The sequence below is a fragment of the Artibeus jamaicensis genome, unplaced genomic scaffold (assembly GCF_021234435.1).
Source record: "Artibeus jamaicensis isolate MK-2021 breed Jamaican fruit bat unplaced genomic scaffold, CSHL_Jam_final contig_558, whole genome shotgun sequence".
Lineage (NCBI taxonomy): Eukaryota > Metazoa > Chordata > Mammalia > Chiroptera > Phyllostomidae > Artibeus > Artibeus jamaicensis.
This window is the reverse complement of record NW_026521886.1, coordinates 4,060,943-4,079,961: the sequence shown is the minus strand read 5'-3', so window position 1 is coordinate 4,079,961 and position 19,019 is coordinate 4,060,943. Positions and strand designations below refer to the sequence as shown.

The 19,019-nt window shown below is 43.8% G+C and overlaps 2 protein-coding genes across 5 annotated transcripts in view; one reads left to right on the top strand and one right to left on the bottom strand.

Moving 5' to 3' along the window:
- RUVBL1 (RuvB like AAA ATPase 1) overlaps positions 1–6,003 on the bottom strand; it is a 94,214-nt gene extending 88,211 nt beyond the window's left edge. The window contains exon 1 of the mRNA XM_037139651.2: positions 5,772–6,003. The gene's annotated coding sequence lies outside the window, so the exon portion shown is untranslated. The remainder of the gene's footprint in view (positions 1–5,771) is intronic.
- Positions 6,004–6,071: 68 nt separating this feature from the next.
- EEFSEC (eukaryotic elongation factor, selenocysteine-tRNA specific) overlaps positions 6,072–19,019 on the top strand; it is a 470,949-nt gene continuing 458,001 nt past the window's right edge. For all 4 annotated transcript variants that reach the window (XM_053670299.1, XM_037139648.2, XM_037139647.2 and 1 more), the window contains exon 1: positions 6,072–6,438. In XM_053670299.1, coding sequence (XP_053526274.1) covers positions 6,123–6,438 — 316 coding nt within the window. In that variant the 5' untranslated portion in view covers positions 6,072–6,122. The remainder of the gene's footprint in view (positions 6,439–19,019) is intronic.

The window sequence follows — 19,019 nt, the reverse complement described above, 5'->3', positions numbered from 1 at the left end:
CCATAAAGAATGAATTCTATTGTAGTCATCCAGGTAAGAGATGATAGCTTGGAGCAAGTACTAACAGTGTAGGTAGTGAGATTTGGTTGCATTCTAAGGGTGAAACCAATGGGATTTGTTGAAGAATTAAATGTGGGATGTAAAAGGAAGAGGGGACTCATGGATCGAATCAGGTTTACTGACTGAGGAACTGGGAGAATGTAGTTTTCATCAACTGTGATGGGGGAAGTTGGTGGAGTGAGGACATTAAGTTTGAGATGTCTGTTTGTGGGGGTGACTTTTCCCACAAGTACCCTCCATCTGCCACAGATAAAAGTAAACACTACCAAGACATGATCTGCTTGGGGAGGAGAGGTGGCCAGTTTCTCGGAGGAAAAAAAGGCCAGGAGCAGTGGCCAGTTTCTTAGAGGAAAAAGGCCTCAAGCCTCTTCCTTCAGGGGCCTTTATTGGGTTGTAATACACAGGAATACAGGGTGGCAAGGATTAAACAGTAGATAACATTTCAAAGAAATCTGAGGGCTTAGTCTGAGTCAGTGTCTGTCAAGAAGGGGGTTTTGCAGAAACTTTAGGGTTTCCTGCGTGGACCCTTAACATATGAATAAAAGCACTCTTAGAGCAGGTTTCACAGGTTTTTTAGGAATTCTTTGTGATGCCAGATTTTTCCCCAGGGAGCTGCACTCCTCCCCATTAGGTATACAGACTTAAGTGGATTAGAGCCAGGAAAGGCTTCTCCCAGAGGACATGGGGACTTGGGCTATGTCACATAGCCAGGGGGCAAGGGTCCATTGCTCGCTCTTTTTTGCAGCCCCCCGATTCCTTCCATGATCACCTCCCAAGTGATCGTGTCTAGCTTAGGTTGCTCCTGGCTATGAGGAGACTTACCTGTAATCAACACAGACCATGCTTTGGGGGCAGGGAGAGGAAACTGAGGCAGCGTTTGCTACCAGAGACAAGCCTTGTCTCCTGTGCTCACATTCTGGAGATCGTTCATTCATCCTTAGCCATGGGGGGGTAGTTACAATTCCTGAAACCAGGCAGAGCGGTCCACAACATCTGTTAGACATCCAAGTTGTATGTGTGAGCCTGCAGTTAGGAGAGGTTTGGGTAGAGACCTATATTTGAAAGTTGATGGCTCTTAAAACCATGAGACAGGAAAGACCACCAGGGAGTGAGTGTAAAGAGAAGAAGTAAGAACACTGAGCCCTGAGTCCTTCCTGGGTTCACTGTTACGCTTCTGTGTGTATTCTGTGCTGTTTAAGCATATAGATATAAGGGGAGTGCGTTTTTTTAAAAATATTTTATTTATTTTTAGAGAGATGGGGAAGGCAGGGAGAAAGAGAGGGAGCGGAACATCAATGTATGGTTGCCTCTATCATACCCCATACTAGGGATATGGCCTGCAATGCAGGCATGTGCCAAGTGTTGGAAGCAACCTAAGTGCCCACCAGTAAAGGAGTGGATCAGAAACTATGGTACATTTACATGATGGAGTATTATGTAGTAGAAAGAAAGAAGGAGCTCCTACACTTTATGACAGCATGGATGGACCTGGAGGGCATGGTAGAGGGAAAATGGAGACAACCGTACTTGAAAAAAACCCCCCAAACAAAGGGGAACCCCCCCAAAGTTTCGAGTTTCATTAACATGACAAAAGACATCTTTACTGCTTTTCTCACATGAAACTCCAAGGGTTTTTGGAACTCTGTGCCAGGAACAGGGATGAAGACTATATATATATGGTTTTTTTTATAAAGTACGACATCACGGCCTCTGACAGGTCCTTCAGAGCTTCTGTCTTTGGTGGTCTAGAACACAGGTGGCAAACACAAGTCCCTCAGGCTGAATCTGGCCCACCACTTTGTTTTATCTGGCCTGGCACCTTGTTTCTGCCTGGTGGCAGGGAGAACTCCTTGCCCCTAGTTAAGGATTAGTTATGTTTATACAGTCCTAAAATTACATTCGGCCCTTTGAAAGCAATCACGAGGCTGATGTAACTACCTGGTGAAAATGAGTTTGACACCCCTGGTCTAGAAGGCTACATTGTCAGGCTAAAATCATACCAGGAAAGACATTTTCAGAGTAAGGTTTTCCTGCAGTTTCTCTTCCCATCTCACCACCATGCCATGTGGCCCAGTTTTTTGCTGCTTGGGGTCTCTCCACCATTCCCTCTCTCCTGCACATTCTTTCCTCCGTTTCCATCGGTTCTGTGCCTGGCTAGCCCTTCTCATTATGTCATTGTCAGCTCAAATGCCTCTTTGTTGATGAGTGTGCTCCCTTCCACCAGTCATTTCCAACCACTTTATTTCTTTGTCTTAGTCACTGTTGTACCCCGGCAAGAAGCATACCTGCCACAGAGCATTAATATTGGTTGGCTGATTGAGTAAATGAAGGAATAAATGTCTAAAGGTGTAAACTGGGGGATAATTCCTTCCCTCATTGCACCTCCAACTCATCACCAAGTGTAGTCAGTGGGAAATATTCTTCAAAGGTACACAGTTCCTCCTATTACCTATCCACTAAGCCTCCCTCAAAAGAGGTCTGTCCCTGATAGGGTGACTCAGTTGGTTGGAGCCATCATTTCTTACTCCAAAAGGTTGTGGGTTCGATTTTTGGTCATGGCACTTACCTAGCTGTGGGTTCCATCCCTGATTGGGCTGTGTATAGGAGGTAACCAATCAATGTTTCTCACATCAACATCTCTCCCTCTCTCATCCTACATCAACAAACATATCCCCAGGTGAAGATTAAAAAAGAAGAGGTCTACTGCTTTTACCACTAAATTTTTAAAAGTGGAAGACATATTTTTATCGTTTCCTATTTGCAAGATGGGGAAATGGAGACACGTGGGTCGGGGGAGGCTGCCCATAGCACAGAAACCTCAGCATCTTCCAGTCCTGTCCAATTTCTTACTGCTACTCAGTTGACCCCAGGGATATAGTCTGAATCTGGTTGACTTTCAGACAACCCCAGAGCTTCCATCTCCTTGACCCTTTAAATACAGGGTTGGACTCCCTATGGGGCTCATGCTCCAAGCTGCTGGTGGTGTAGGACCTGTCTTGGAGCCATTCTGGAGGGAAGGTCATTAAAGCTGAAGACATAAAGACATAGGTTAATTCTAGTCCCTCCACTGGAAAGCTCTTAGGTATAACAGGCCATGTTAACTGCTAGTGTACCCAAATAAAATGGAGGTTTGGCTGCTAGCCACCACAAAAGCCAAACTTGTGAGGCAGGTACTGGTGCAAAGGGAAAGAGATTTCATTCAGGTGCTGCATAATCTGGGGGAATGGTGGACTCTTGTCTGAAAGACCATCTCATCTTTCTACTATGGCAACTCTATCAATGTCCTCAGCAAGGCCAAGACAAAAGCCAGTGTCCAGAGTTCCTGCTCCATTTTAAAGTACAGTTCTTTGGAGCCTCCAGTCAGCTGCTGAGCAGCCTTAGTCCTGATCCAGGTAGCTTACTTGTTCCTGGTTGTTGTTCATTTCAGGCTCCCTCCTGGAGCCTGAGTGTGGAGCCCACACCACCATGGGCCATACAATCACATGGCTAGGGCCATATGATCACATGCTCCTAGAGGAGAGAACACATGAACTCACAGGCAAGTGCAACAGCAGGTGGGCAGGAGAGCGTCTTTATTGCCATGATATTATAATAGCTTGAGCTTGGGATGGACTGGAGGCTCCCTCAAAATGACCAATTAACTTCCCAATCTTCTACATGCTTTAGGTGCGTCCACCACTCAACCAATCCCTTCTTCCCCCAGGCTAGACTAATAGGCCTCTTTGGTCTAATACCTCCTCCTGTGTCATTTTGACTTCTATGGCACATGTGCCTGCTTTCCCCTGGTCACACCCCCAATCTCGTACCAGAGTAGGGGGCCTTTTTTCTATTCAATTATTTTGCTAGCTTTTGGCATTCTTGGGGCCCTATCCCTTGATATTTCTAACTTTCTGCACTCAGTGTAAGAGCCCCCCACTGCTGACATCTTGGCTGATGGGAGACAGTCCTCCATTCTCCAACTAACTGTTTTATGGTAATGCTACATACAACCTACAGCCCCAGGTATTAGTGGCTTAAAGAAAAAATTTATTTGTCACCCCACCACAGACTTATGCAGGTTGGCAGGTTGGATATGGGACAAAACTGTATGTCCCTCTGCTTCACAACTTTATGGGGATCCAGATTCCCTCCATCCAGAGATTCTGCCCTTCACTGACCTTTGGAGTTTTCACCATTAAGCCAGCAGATGGGCAAAGAGTGTGGAAGATTGCCTAACAAATGCCTGGAGGTAATAAATATCATTTCCGCCCAGTTTCCATGGGCTAGAATGCAGTCAATGGCCTTGCTAACTGCAAGAGAGTCTGAGACATGCGGTCTAGCTGAATTCCCAGGTGAAAAAGGAAAATGGCTTAGTAAACACTAGCCAGATTCTGTCCTTCCCTCGCTCAGGACTTAACTTACAAATTTCTTCCTCTGAGAGGTGTCCCTTGACACATCCTCACCACCAAGTCTGGGCTATTTTCTTCCTATTGGCTTCCTTTATGTGATGATGTTGACTTGTTTGTTCCTTCCTTTAGACAAGGAGAACAGAGAATATATCTGGCTTTTTGATGTGCAGTGCTTCTAGTGCAATGCCTAGCACAGAGCTACTCAATATATATTGATTTAATGACTTTCTCTGGGACAGTTTCCTCTTCTATGATGGGAATACCAGCCAGATAGGACTGTTGTTAGGATGGGTATTGTGTATATATGCACCTAGCAGCAACTTTTTCATCAGCGAGTGCCATGTGCCTAAAAAACATAAGTTTCCCTTTCCCAAATCCCTCCCTTAAGTCTTCATCTTATGCTGTGCAAGCCTCTTGTCAAGTGGCACCACATGGCTCATACCTATCCCAGCATGTGCCCTCCTCGTTCCTGTGCTGAAGGATGGACTGGATTGTGTTTGCTTGTCTCTGGGACCCTTCTCCTAATGCAAGGCTTGGACCACAGTAGGCATCAGGGAGCACTTACTGCAGGCTTGACTACATCAGAACATTGCCTGGCTTGTCACAGAGGGCAAACTGGCTGCCAGGCAAAATTAAACAAATTTTGTGCTTGGCCACAATCATGTGTAAATTAAAAGCTAAATTAGTTGCTGACATGCAAAAGTCAGATTTCATATAGAAACACTCTCTTCTCCTGAAAAAATGGTAAGATCAGCAATGTTAGGCTATTAGTCCTGGCTGGTATCAATTGACTGAAACTGAGCAATGGCTTCCCCCTTTAGACCCAACATGCTCTCCACTTCTTCACAGTCTCTACTACCCTCTGACACCTCAAACACTGTTAATTTCTCTCCTTTGAGTTATCTGCCTGGCCAGTGTAGACACTTAAATCTGTTGATGACAACCCTTTTAGTGGTTCTAGACACTTTGAGAATCTAGTAAGATTTAGGGAATCTCTCTCTAGCACATGCACATAAACAATATTCTACATAAAATATGGAGCTTTGTAGCCTGTCCTAAGGCAGGCTATAGACTCCGAGGGTGAGAATTCCTGAGTCATTCTCTCCTGTGTTCTAGCACTCTTTCCTAGATTTCCCATGGCTGGTTCCTTCTCAACCTTGGAGCCTCAGGTTAAACAGCAACTCTGACAAGCCTATATATTGATTGTAAAGTAGCTGCCCTCCCTTCCCCTGGTGTTCCAGTCCTTTTAAATCTCTGCTTTTATTTTTCCTAGAGGGCTTCTCACTCTCTGAACCGGTCTGGTTCAGTCATTAGTTCACTTACCTATTTGTGTGTGACCTTTACGACTCCCAACGCAATGAATAGTGCCTGGTACCTTGTTGAAGTGAATAGCAGGATGGATGGATGAGACTCCCCAACCTCCTCCAAGCTTCAGATAGGAGGAACCAGGTAATAGCACCCCTGTAGTCGGTGCCCTCTGCCGAGTCCGGTCCCTGGGGCACCCACCCCCTGAGCAGTGTCTGGTGGTTCCCTCAGATGCCTGGAAAGCGGAAACTTCAGTGCCGGAACGGGTGTGCCCGGAGCGCGGGTGGCGGAGGGGGGTAGTTTAATGAGTCGGACCGCAGCGACGGCCGCAGGAGTGGCGAAACGGCGAGTGTTCTGGGTGGCGGTGGCATGGCGGGGCGGCGGGTGAATGTGAATGTGGGAGTGCTGGGTCACATCGACAGCGGCAAGACGGCGCTGGCGCGGGCGTTGAGCACCACGGCCTCCACCGCCGCTTTCGACAAGCAGCCGCAGAGCCGCGAGCGTGGCATCACGCTCGACTTGGGTTTCTCGTGCTTCTCGGTACCGCTACCAGCGCGAATGCGGTTGGCGACTCCCGCGCCCTACCCGGCGCTAGAGGCCAGTCCGGATCTCGGAGAGTCGGAGCTTCAGGTCACGCTGGTCGATTGCCCAGGGCACGCCTCCCTCATCCGGACCATCATTGGCGGTGAGCGCGGGTTGGGGCGGGAGCCGAGCTTGTGGGTTCTGGGCGAAGCGGCCCGGCCCCTCTGTCGGGGAAGGGAGATCACCTCACTTAATAGATAGGGCCAACTGGGCCCCTGAAAGCTGACATGAATCTTCCAGGTTCTGGCAGCAACAGAACGGAGGCTTTGGGACTCAAACTCAAAGGCCTGTTGACTTTGAAGCTTTTCCCTCACAGCACAACCAAGCAGAAAGGTACTTTCCTTAAAAAAGAAGTTATTTTATTTTTTAAAAATGAAGACGTGTTTGCAATGCATGAACAAAGTGAGAAAACTGAAAGACTACAAAAAGGGTATAGTAAAGTGTCACAAAAAGATCTCCAGTCACCTGTCTGTCCGCCAGTCACCTGTCTGTCCGCCACTCCCCTTGTTCCCATTGGAGTCAACCACTGTTCCCAGTTTCTTGTGTATCATTTCAGAAAAACTCACATAAAGACAAGCATATCTTTATATGCTTGTATAGCTATACCCTCCTCATTATTTTTCTTCTCGCTCTTTTTTTTTAACAAAATGGTAGCAACATATACAATATTTTATTGAACTCTAAGGGAACTCTGTCTGTACATATAAAGCCACATCATTCTTTTTAAAAGTTCTCATAAAAGTCCATTGTACACTTGTACCAACATTATCTTAACTGTAGCTTAATGTTATACATTTATGTCATTTCTAGTTTTTGCTGATGGTACTTAAGTGAATTTTCGAGGAAAGAAATCTTTAGTGGGTGTGCTATTATATCCATAGGTTAAACTCCTAGAACTGAACTGGTGGGGGCAGAGAGCATGTTTATTTTTAGTCATGTATATTGCCAAAATGCCCTCTTAAGCTGTACCACTTACTTTATTTTTAATTATAGAAGTAGTACACGAATATGTTTTACTTATGAAGAATAACAACATTCCAAATCAGACAAAAGTTCCTTAATTACCCCTCCTGTCTCCAGAGAAAGCCACTTTAACCATCGTGGATTACTTTTCCAAACCCATTTTACTACACTTAAGTCTATGAACAGGGCTTTAAAATTTGTGTTGTTTTTAGAGAAAAATGATAAAATAATACAAGCAAATGACACAAAAGGGCATATTGCTAAAAGAAGTCTCCTCACTGCTGACCCAAGTACCTGGTTAAATTCTGTTTCCATTTCCTTGTGTTTTCTTTCAGTGATAGTCTCTACACCTACAAGGACATACGGGAATATATGTTGGGTAGATGATTCTTTTTTTTATTGAAGATGTTTACTCCTCAGTTTTACAATAGCAGTATCTTCAAAGATAAATTAAAAGGATAAATTAAACAGTGATTTGAAATAAAGAATTTTTTGAAAGGTTCCAGGTGGGGAGGAGAATGAGCAGGGGGAGCTGGAGGTGGAGCCAGTGCAGGTTTCCAGCTGTCACCAGTTGCATCATCAGGCATCTTGAAAACCTTATAGAGCATGTCCTTCTCCTGAGTCCCTCTCAGCCAGCAGGCAGCTGTTTTGCTGGTGCTATAGAGCAGGCAGATACAGGTTGAAGGGAGTTTGTAGAGGTATTTTCTCAGGAGGACTGATTGGACCAGGTGCATATCCCAACTTGTTTTCTGTGTGGACTCTGATCTGAACCCCTGATATCGTCCATTATGAATTGATGATTTTATTGGCCTGGTGACAAATAGCCTATTTAGTCCCTGAGCACGCCAAGTCTGATAATACAGTGATGAGAGTATTAAGTTCTTTGATCATTATTACCACTTAACTGTTCCAAGCTGTAGGCAGTTTGAGATAATTTCCCCATTTTACAGTGGAGGAAATTGAGGCTCAGAGAAGAGAGGGGATCAGCCCAAGGACATGGTGCCTAAAGTCTCCTACTAGAGCCATATTTCAGTCATCAGATGATTATTAAGGGATATGTGATCTTTACCCTTTCGCCCTCCCCTTGTAACAGAATTCTTTTTGGTCATATCCAAGTACATTTTTAAAATTTATTTATTTAATTTTTTTAAATTTAGTTTTTTATTGATTATGCCATTACAGTTGTTCTATTCCCCCCTTCATTCCCCTCCACCCTACCCCCCCATTCCCACTATTACCCCCCCTTTAGTTTATGACCATGTGTCTCAAGTCCTTCAGATTCTGTATTTCCCACACTATTCTTGCCCCTCAATCTATTTTCTATCTACTGTCTATGCTACTTATTTTCTGTACCTTCTCCCCTCTTCTCCTCCTCCCACTCCCCTGTTGCTAACCCTCCACGTGATCTTCATTTCTATGGTTCCACTCCTGGTCTAGCTGTCCTTTTAGTTTGCTTTTGTTTTAGGTGTGGTTGTTAATAACTGTGAGTTTGCTGTCCTTTCACTGTTCATCTTTTTTTAACTTCTTTTTCTTAGATGAGTCCCTTTAACGTTTCATATAATAAGGGCTTGGTGATGATGAACTCCTTGAATTTGATCTTATCTGGGAAGCACTTTATCTGTCCTTCCATTCTAAATGAAAGTTTTACTGGATAGAGCAATCTTGGTTGTAGATCTTTGGATTTCATTACTTGGAATACTTCTTTCCAGCCCCTTCTTGCCTGTAAGGTCTCTCTCTTTTTTTTGTTGTAAGATTTTATTTATTTATCTTTAGAGTGTAAGGTCTCTTTGGAGAAATCCGCTGACAGTCTGATGGGAACTCCTTTGTAGGTGACTGTCCCCTTATCTCTTGCTGCTTCTAGGATTCTCTCCTTCATTTTAATCTTGGCTAATGTAATTATGATGTGTCTTAGTCTGTTTCTTCTTGGGTCCAACTTCTTCGGGACTCTCTGAGCTTCCTGGATTTCCTGGAAGTCTATTTCCTTTGCCAGATTGGGGAAATTCTCCTTTATTATTTGTTCAAATAAGTTTTCCACGGGCGGCTGTGCCTTTCCCCCTTCTGGTACCCCTATAATTCGGATGTTGGAGCGTCTAAAGATGTCCTGGAGGTTCCTAAGACTCTCCTCATTTTTTTTGAATTCTTGCTTCTTCACTCTTTTCTGTTTGGCCATTATTTGCTTTCTTCTGGTCCACTCCATTGATTTGAGTCCCAGTTTCCTTTTCATTGCTATTGGTTTCCTGTGCAGTTCCATTCATTTCAATTAGTTTCGCCTTCATATGTTTCTCTAATTTGTGGCTATAATCAACCAGTTCTGTGAGGATCCTGATCACCAGTGTTTTAAACTGTGCATCTGAGAGTTTTGCTATTTCTTCATCGCTTAGATTTATAGGCTCTGGGGCTTTGAGATCTTGAGCCATTTTTGGTCTGTTTGCGCCTGTTAGTATGAGGAGCGGAGCCTTGGACTCCCAGGTCTCTGGGTTGTGATGCTGTATGTGGGGGCGTGGTCAGAGTGGGGAAATGGCGGCCCCCTCTGCTGTTTTGTGCCGCTGGGTAAGGAGCAGAGCCTTAGGTGGTTCACCTGGGTCGGGCCACTCAGAGTCGCTGGGTTATGACGCTGCATGTGGAGGCGGGGTCAGAGCGGGGAAATGGTGACGCCCTTCGCAGCCGCTAGCGTCGAGGACCCGCTGGGTCCCGCTCAATCGCCCACTCCCTCGCTTGTCTATCCCACGCATGAATGCGCGACCACAGTCAACCTGCAGCCCTGCTCTCTCGCTGTTTCCCTGAGGTCGCTCGCTGGGTCTGTCACTAGGTCCAACCCTGCGCCTGGATTCCTAGTGCCTGAGTCCGTCGGACAGAGTTTTCCTGTGCTACCCTGCTCCGCCAGCTGCTGGTTTGGCCCCTTACCGGTCAGGCTGAAGAATTTGTTGTTAACAGACTTCTGAAAAGTTCAATTTTTTGTGTTCTGGCTGTGTTTTCTGTTGCTAATATTTAGTTGTCTCTAAACTTGGTTGTGTGAGAAAGCACGGTGTCTCCACCTATGCCTCCATCTTGGCGGAAGTCCCCAAATACATTTTAAGACATGTACTCTGACCCATTCTAGGTTGGAGGTGGAAGAGACAGGTTAAAAAAAATGAGAATGCAAATTCTTGGTGTTTTTTACTAAATAGCATAGACAAGTGGTGAATGATGTACTTTGGGGTCAGAACTGGGCTTGGGGCCAGGCTTTTACCTTTACTAACTGTTTGACCTGTGAACCTAATTGTGGACCTTCCAAACATTGGCTGAGAGTAGTAACTATTGGGTTGGCCAAAAAGTCTGTTTAGTTGTTTTCTGTAAAATAAAAGAAACATTTTTCATTTTCACCAATATCTTTATTGATTTGGATATTTTGGGTATTGGCCATCTCCTCCTGTTGGTTTCTAATGGATAGAGGCCAGAGGTACTGTTAAACATCTTCCAATGCATAAGACAGCCCCACAGCAAAGAATTATTTGGCCAAAATGTTGGTAGTACCATGAGATTTAGCAAACCACTTTTGACATGTGTGATCAGTCACAACACCTTCTGCACAAATTGTTTTTGTTACAGTTGCGTTTTTACTTTCTTGAAATAATAAAGCACACTATGCTGAAAATGTGTGTCTTTTTCCATCCTCAGTATTAAAATGGCCGCACAAAAATTTATCAGTTTTGATCAGTTTTTTTAAATGCAGGCTAATATGACAATTGTCACAACACAATCTAACAAAATTGTTTTGAATGAAGTTAAAAACAACTAAGCACTTCTAGAGCCATCGTACAGAAAAAACTAAACAATTTTTTTTGACCAGCCCAATACAAAGCTCTATATTGGCATTGCTTTTCTGGCATGTTTGTCACTTCTTGGACAAACCCTACAAGAAGTGTGGTGGTTACTATTTAACAGTTGAGGAAATTGGAATTTAGGGGGCTGCTAGTGAGTAGCACAGCCCAGATCTGTTTCACTACAGAGGTAGAGATTTTTCCCCCATGCTTCTCCAGGCCACTTTAGACTGCCACTTTACAGAGAAGCTCTTCACAGGACAAAAGGTTTCAAGCAATAGCCTGATCCTATACACCCAGTGCCACCAAGAATTTGTCAAGTCCTAGTCTAGAGTATAAAATTGTAGAAAGAGGAGCTTTCTAAAATTGTAGGAGAGGAACTTTTCTGTTATAGGTATGTTGTGGCTTTTTTTGACTTTTCTCTCATCTCCTGAGTAAGACTTTCCTTTTTACACCCATTAAAATATGAGCCAAGCAGATTGGAATTTGAGACCATGGCTGCTACTATTTTTCCTTAATAGGTCAGATTCCCACCCTCCTTTTTAGGGAAACGAGAAAATAGATATTTTTTCTTTTGAGGGGAAGGATATTTGCATTTTAGACCCTGTTCTGGTCCAGACCTGTTGCTAAGAATTTGATTCTATGCAACAACTCAGAGTGGTGGGCATGTGGTGGGAGTGTTAGCCCTATTTGTCAGATGAGGATACTGAAGCTTGGAAAGTAAAATACACTTGGCTGGTGTTGGAACCTAACTCTGCTGCCTTTAACTTGGATCTGGTTGATACCTTTAGTTATCCTCATGACCCATAGATATCTTTATCTTCTTCAAATCTCTCTTGAGGCCAACTCCTGGCTTGTGGCAGTTGGACTCTTACAATTCTGAATTTTGTTCTTCCTCTCCTGGCCACTTTTACTCCCCTCTAATTCAATCCCCACACAGTAGGCAGTGTACTCCTCTTACAAATGTTCATCAGATCATGTCAACCCTCAGCTTCAAGACTTTCCACTGACTTCTCATTGTGCTTATAGTAAAACACAGCTTCCTTTAAAGCCACAGGAAGAAAGACCTTCTTTATGGTCTGGCCTTTGTCTTCCTCTAAGCCTCATCCCTTCCTCCCCTGACCTTCAGCTACACTGGTCTCAATTCTACTTATTGAATGTGCTGGTCTTGGCACCTGCTGTTTTCTCTGTTTAGTACATCTGCTCCCCACTGTTTATGTCTCAGTTTAAATGTCACCTCCTCAGAGATGCCTCCTCTGATCTACCTATCTAGTGTCCCTACCTCTCTCATACTTTCTCATGTCTGTGTTTTATTTCTGTATAGCCCTTTTCACTATCTGATACATTTTGTATTTGCTTGTTGATTGTCTCTGTTCTTTATGAGCAGAGCAGGAACCATGTATGTCCTGTTCAACAGCATAGTCTAACTTCTTAGGCCAGAGCGTGGGGTGTAGTAGGCATTTGGTAAGTTCTGAATGAATGAAGCTCTGTACCAACTCCTGGGCTAGCTTATTAATAGTGAGCAGAAAGCAATCAGTATGGGGCCTGGCTTGCAGTAGGTACATAATGCATGTTGATTCTTTTCCCTCCCTCTATGATCTGACAGCAGAACTGGTGAGAGGGCACTGTTCCACGTTAGAGCTATTTTAGCTTAGAGCTAAAGCCTATTAGAGCTTTTTGCACATAGGACAAAAGCAGGAGTAACTTACTTTGTTGAGGAGAGGATAGGGTATGATAGGGGAAGAAGAACTTTCTTAGTAGAGAAAGTACCTGGGCAAAAGGCTCTGAGGTTTAACCTGCTGTCTTTTCTGTTTAGAATCAGAGATAACTGCTAGCAGTTAGGTGCACCTGGAAATCAGCATGATGTGTAGGAAGGTGTGCTGAAGATGAAGACAAAGCGTTTGTGGGCTAGATCCCATAAAGTGATAAGTGTTGGTCTTAGAGTAGGCCCTTAGTTTAGATTTCTTCTAAGGGTAGTGGGAGGCTTTTAAAGCGGGTTTGTGACATTATCAGGCCCAAGATTTAAAAAGATGCAAGATCACTGGGAAGCAAGGCAGGAGACACCACACTGTACCTGGGATAATTTTGACCACTTGCTGAATACATTATTCTCAGTAGAAGAAAATTAGAACTATTGTCTGAGTTCCTTGATGATATCTCTGAAATTTAATATATCTTAAGGTCAGCTGTCTTTAATTCTATTGCTCCCCCCAAATACTTTCATGTACAAAAAAGAATTCATTCTTAACTTAGAGAAAAATGGGTTTTATTTCCTTGATTCACATGGCCATAGCTAAAACTCCTAAGTGGTGCTGTGGGTAATAGTGACAGCAGTACTTAGCATTTATTTCATTCTACCTTCCCTCGTGCTTATTTTTTTTCATTCAACCCTCACAGCAATTCTGTGAGGTAAGACATGATATTCCCATTTTACAGATGGAAAAGCAGAGGCTGAGAAAGGTCAGGAAATAGTTGTAAGTGTTAGAGTTCTGTTTGATCTGACTACACAGCCCTACTCAGTCATTCAGTCTCAATATGAATTAAAAAATGTACCTATCCCCTCCAGTCTCCTATAGTGGTGTTTCAGGGCAGTATTTTTCTCTAATCCATTTTAGGGGATAAATCTTTCAGGGTTAAGACTGCCAAAAGATTCAGTAATGTATGTTTTAAAGACTTGGATGGGGATAAGGGACTTGGACCCATCCTTAATCTAACTCTGGAAGAAAAGAGGAGAGTTGAAAAATGCTGGTATATTGGTTAGGCAATTTATATCCTCTGGTGGCTGGTAGGATTAACAGTCTATTGTCTCCTAGTCTTTTGTTCTGGTGGTTAATGAATAGCAGCCCTTCTGCCACCACTTGTCCCCCTGATCTCTTGCCTCCTGTGCCTACCATATAAGTGGTGCTTCCTGTGTGGCTTGGACCCTCTTAGATTCCCCTGGCCACAGCTGATGAGAGCTGCCTAAGCCCTGTAAGCAACTCATGGTTGCTCCTTTGGAGGGAGAACGGTCATCAGCCCCTGGGGACTTTTGTCTCTGTAGTCCAGGAGAGAACATTCTTTGTTGAACAAGCTACTTTGCTTTCTCTGTTTTATCAGCTTTCTGAGCTCTTGGTGCTAATGTGGAGAAAGTGCTTGTCCCTTTGTCCTGTCTTATCAAGGGGTGTGCCTGCAGTCTGTCTGAAATACTCTCTTTGTACCCATGAAAAACAGGGTTTTTGTGTGTGTTAACAAATATGTGTTTTTAACCAGATTTTAAAAAAATTGATTTTTAGAGAGAAAATGGGAGAGAGAGAAGTAGAAACATCAATTTGTTGTTCCACTTATTTATTTATGCATTCATTGATTGACTCTTGTATGTGCTCTGACTGGGGATCAAACCTGAAACTTTGGTATATTGGGATGATGCTTTAACCAACTGAACTACCTGGTCAGGGCCTCAACTAGATTTTTTATACTAACCTTTAGGCATGTGTACACAATGCCCAGAAAGCTGCACAGCACAAACAGCATAACAAACTGGGAACCTGACCACTCAAGGAATTTGGATGTTATTCTAATGCAAAACAAACCAGCCAACCTTGTGGTGGCTCTGGTGTGCAGAGGCCCTCCGCTGCCATGGATGAGAATAAGTCTACCAAGACCTGATCTGCTTGGGGAGAAAGATGGCCAATCTCTCAAAGGAGAAGGGCCAGGATCCTGTTCCTCAATGGGCTTTTATTGGGTTTGTTTTTTGAAAGAATACAAGTAAAGCTCATTAGTCATTATCAGGCAGTAAGGATCAAACAATAGATAACATACGGAGAACTATGAGGGCTTATTCTGAGTCAGGATCAGATAGCTAAAGGACCCTAAAACTTTGGGGAAACAAACTCATTTTATGCTTAAGTCAGGCAGGGGAAGTAAGGCAGCCAAGAGATTAGGAGACTTGTTGCAGACAGAATGAGGACTCAGACTATGTCAAAGCCCAGGGGCGAGGGCCCATCACCCTTTTTTTCTGTAGTCCCCCAAGGCTTTCCCTGAGGGCCCCTTCGTGACCATGCTTGTCTTAGGTCATCCCTCCCTTGAGGAATTTCTGTCATTGACTAACCAGTCATCCACCCAGGGCCAAGCAGGATGAAGTAAAAAGGAGCAGAGGCTGGCACTCCTACCCAGAATATAAATTTTACCTCCTTAGTGGCTTATGGTCCCAAGGTCTCTTACTCAGCCTTAGCCGTGGAGGATTACAGCTTCTGAAACCAGGGGAGCGGTTCCCAACACCACCTGGTTTTCTTTGTCCCTAGTCTTTTCATGAATCTGCATAGAAATATGTCATGTTACATTATGGTATTCATATATATTTGTCTTAAAATATTGAATCATTTAATATTGAATATTTAAAGGAGTAGATATAAATGGAAATGCATTTTTAACTTCAGCTTCTTTAGCTCCTACAATTTGCCAGACCTAGGTTCCTTGAGCCTTTGTGTTCACCCAGGAAAAGCTGCCTTTTATTTTTTCTTCTTTGTTGAAAGATGTGCACCATAAACGAAGATCCTGCTCTCCAGTGCTACTATTTCAATGTTCTCTACTGCCAAGGGAAGCTGAGGCAAATACTGGTGTCTCTTGTGTTAACTTGTTTAAAACCTCTTTATGTCCAGTAAAAAGTTGGCCTCTCTCAGTGCCGAGTGTACTTCTATTCAAATACAACTTTTCCTGTATTGTCTGCTACTTTATCAGTCTCTGACTCCACCTGATCTCCTTCTATGTTGAAGTGCCTTTAGCTATCTCTAGGAGACTCAAGTTGAGCTGGGTCTGCGACACTTTTTCCTGGAGTTGAACAGCAGGGGACTTTATTTCAGTTTGGGTGACAGTGTGGGAGTAGCACATCAGAGATGCAGCTTTGAATTTAAATTAATGCAGAATATTTGAGCAGGAAGCAACGGGAAAGAAAAATGGCAACAGGTAGTCATATTTCATTCTGTTGGAGTACATTTTTCTTCTCATGGGGCTTGCCCTTGAGAACAAAATATATCAAATGTTAAATCAAAGAATATTTTAGTAGTCATGCTAGGAATGCAAAGACTTTGCCTTCTTGAGGCAGATATTTTTGCTGGAAGGTTAAAATCAAAGTCAGAAGGAAATCATAGCCATAGCTTTTGGTAAATCTGTAATCATTTAAAATTAATTGTTTTTAAACTTCTAACTTAGCATCTCCTTCATTTTCTCTCAGCATTCTTCTTGGGTTTTTCCTTCAAATCATCTCATTCAGGTTGAAATGAGATTTGAGTAGGCATCTCAGGAAGCAACTCATAAATTAAGCCCTGGGACATATCCTCTCCCCCTCCCCATCTGCTCTGTCATTCTTTGCTGGCTGGAGCCTTCTTATGACTTGGAGGCTGTGCTGAATGAAGATAACAGTATATGCAGCTCTGGTGCTTTGGGTAATCCAGAGGCTTCAGTCCTGGTGAGGGTAGAGCCTTGCATTTCTGAGGTGGCCTCAGGGTGGAGTGGGGTGGGGAGCAGAATGAGCCTTTATGGGCTGGGCTCCAGTTTCACCTCATGCCTCCTCCACTCCTCTGCTGCAAGCTGGCTTCCACCTGTTTTGTTTTTTTTTAATTGTTGTTCAATTACAGTTGTCTCCATTTTCACCTCACCATGCCACCCCCACCCCCCGCCCTACCCATTCCTGCCTCCAGCTTCGAATTTACCCCCTTTGGTTTTTTCTATGTGTCCTTTATACATGTTCCTTGATGGACATCCCCCTATTTTCCCCTATCATCCCTCTCCCCTTTCTCTCTGGTTACTGTCAGTTTGTTCTTTATTTCAGTGTCTCTGGTTATATTTTGCATGTTTGTTTGTTTCGTTGATTAGATTCCACTTATAGATGAAATCATATGGTATTTCTCTTTTACTGCCTGGCTTATTTCACTGAGCATAATGCTCTCTAATCCCATCTATGCTGTTGTGAAGGGTAGGAGCTTCTTCTTTCTTTCTCCTGCATAGTATTCCATCATGTAAATGTGCCATAGTTTTTTGATCCTTTCACTTAGGTTGCTTCCAGCACTTGGCTATTGTGAATTGTGCTGCTGTGAACGCTGAGGTGCATAGGTTCTTTTGTGTTGGTGTTTCAAAATTCTTGGGGTATAATGCCAGCAATGGTATTGCCAGGTCAAAAGGCAGTTCCATTTTTAGTTTTCTAAGGAAATTCCATACTGTTTTTCACAGTGGCTGTGCCAGTCTGCATTCCCACCAAGAGTGCACTAGGGTTCCTTTTTCTCCACAACTTCTCCAGCACTTGTTTGTTGATTTGTTTATGATGGCCATTTTAACCAGTGTGAAGTGGTATCTCATTGTGGTTTTAATTTGTACCTCTCTGATGGCTAGTGATGCTGAGCATCCTTTTATATGTCTCTAGGCTCTCTGTATGCCCTCCTTAGAGAAATGTGTGTTCTGGTCCTTTGCCCATTTTTTATTTTATATTTATTTTTTATTGTATTATTATTATTTTTTCGTTGCCATCAGTAAGAAATTTGTTTTAGGGGGACTTCTGGTCAAGAGGGAGGTGTAAGTAGACACACTGTGCAGTCCTTGCACAACCAAAATAAGGTCAACAGCAATCTAGAAACAAAATAATCAGAACTGACAGAAAATTGAACTCTATGGAAGTCGGACAACCAAGGATGTAAAATAGACACATCATCCAGACTGATAGGCAGGGTGGAGTCAGGCAGCCAGATGGAGAAGGGTCATGGCACAAAAAGTGGTGGCACCAGGTGTGCAAGGCACCTTGGGCGTGCAAGACGGCAGCAGGCGGACCCCAGGCATGCAGGTGGTGGCTGGCAGACCCTGGGCACAGGGTGGCAACAGCAAACCCAGTGAGGTGGTGATTGTGAAGTGAGGAACTGCACGCAAGGTGGCTGGAAAACAAAGTCTCAAAACACCGATTGAAAACACCTGTGAGGGTTGAGGTGCTGGGAGAGACTCCCAGCCTCACAGGAGAGTTCATTGGAGAGACCCACGGATCCTAAAACAAACACAAGCCCACTCACCAGAAAGGCCCAGTTCACTTGGAGGAAGCGGCAGAAGGGACTGAAATCCAACCCAGAGCCGAGCAAGAGCCATTGTTCCCTCTCGAATCCCTCCCCACATACAGCATCACAGCACAGCAGCTGGGTTGCCTTGCCCTGGTGAACACTCAAGGCTCTGCCCCTCATATGGCTCAAATGGAAGAACAGATCAAAGCTCACAGCAAATACAAGTAAGCAAGGAAGAGATAGCCAAGCTATCAGATGCACAATTCAAAGCACAGGTGATCAGGATGCTCGCAGAATTGGTTGACTCTGGTTGCAAATTAGATGAAGAAATGAAGGCTATGCTAAGCAAAATGAATGAAAATGCACAGGGATCCAATAGTGATGGGAAGAAAACTGGGACTCAAATCAATGGAGTGGACCAGAAGAAAGAAAGAAACAACCGAACAGAAAAGAATAAAGAAGCAAGAATTCAAAAAAACGAGGAGTGGCTTAGGAACCTCCAGGACATCTGTAAACATTCCAACATCCGAATTATAGGGGTACCAGAGGAGAAGAGGAAGAGCAACAAGTGGAAAACTTATTTGAACAAATAATAAAGAAAACTTCCTCAATCTGGCAAAGGAAACAGACTTCCAGGAAGTCCAGGAAGCTCAGAGAGTCCCAAAGAAGTTGGACCAAAAGAGAAACACACCAAGGCACATCATAATTACATTAGCCAAGAGAAAAATGGAGGAGAGAACCCTAAGAGCAGCAAGAGATAAGGGGACAGTCACCTACAAAGGAGTTCCCATCAGACTGTAAGCTGATTTCTCAAAAAAGACCTCACAGGCAAGAAGGGGCTGGAAAGAAGTATTCTAAGACATGAAAGGCAAGGACCTGTATCCAAGATTGCTCTGTCCAGCAAAGTT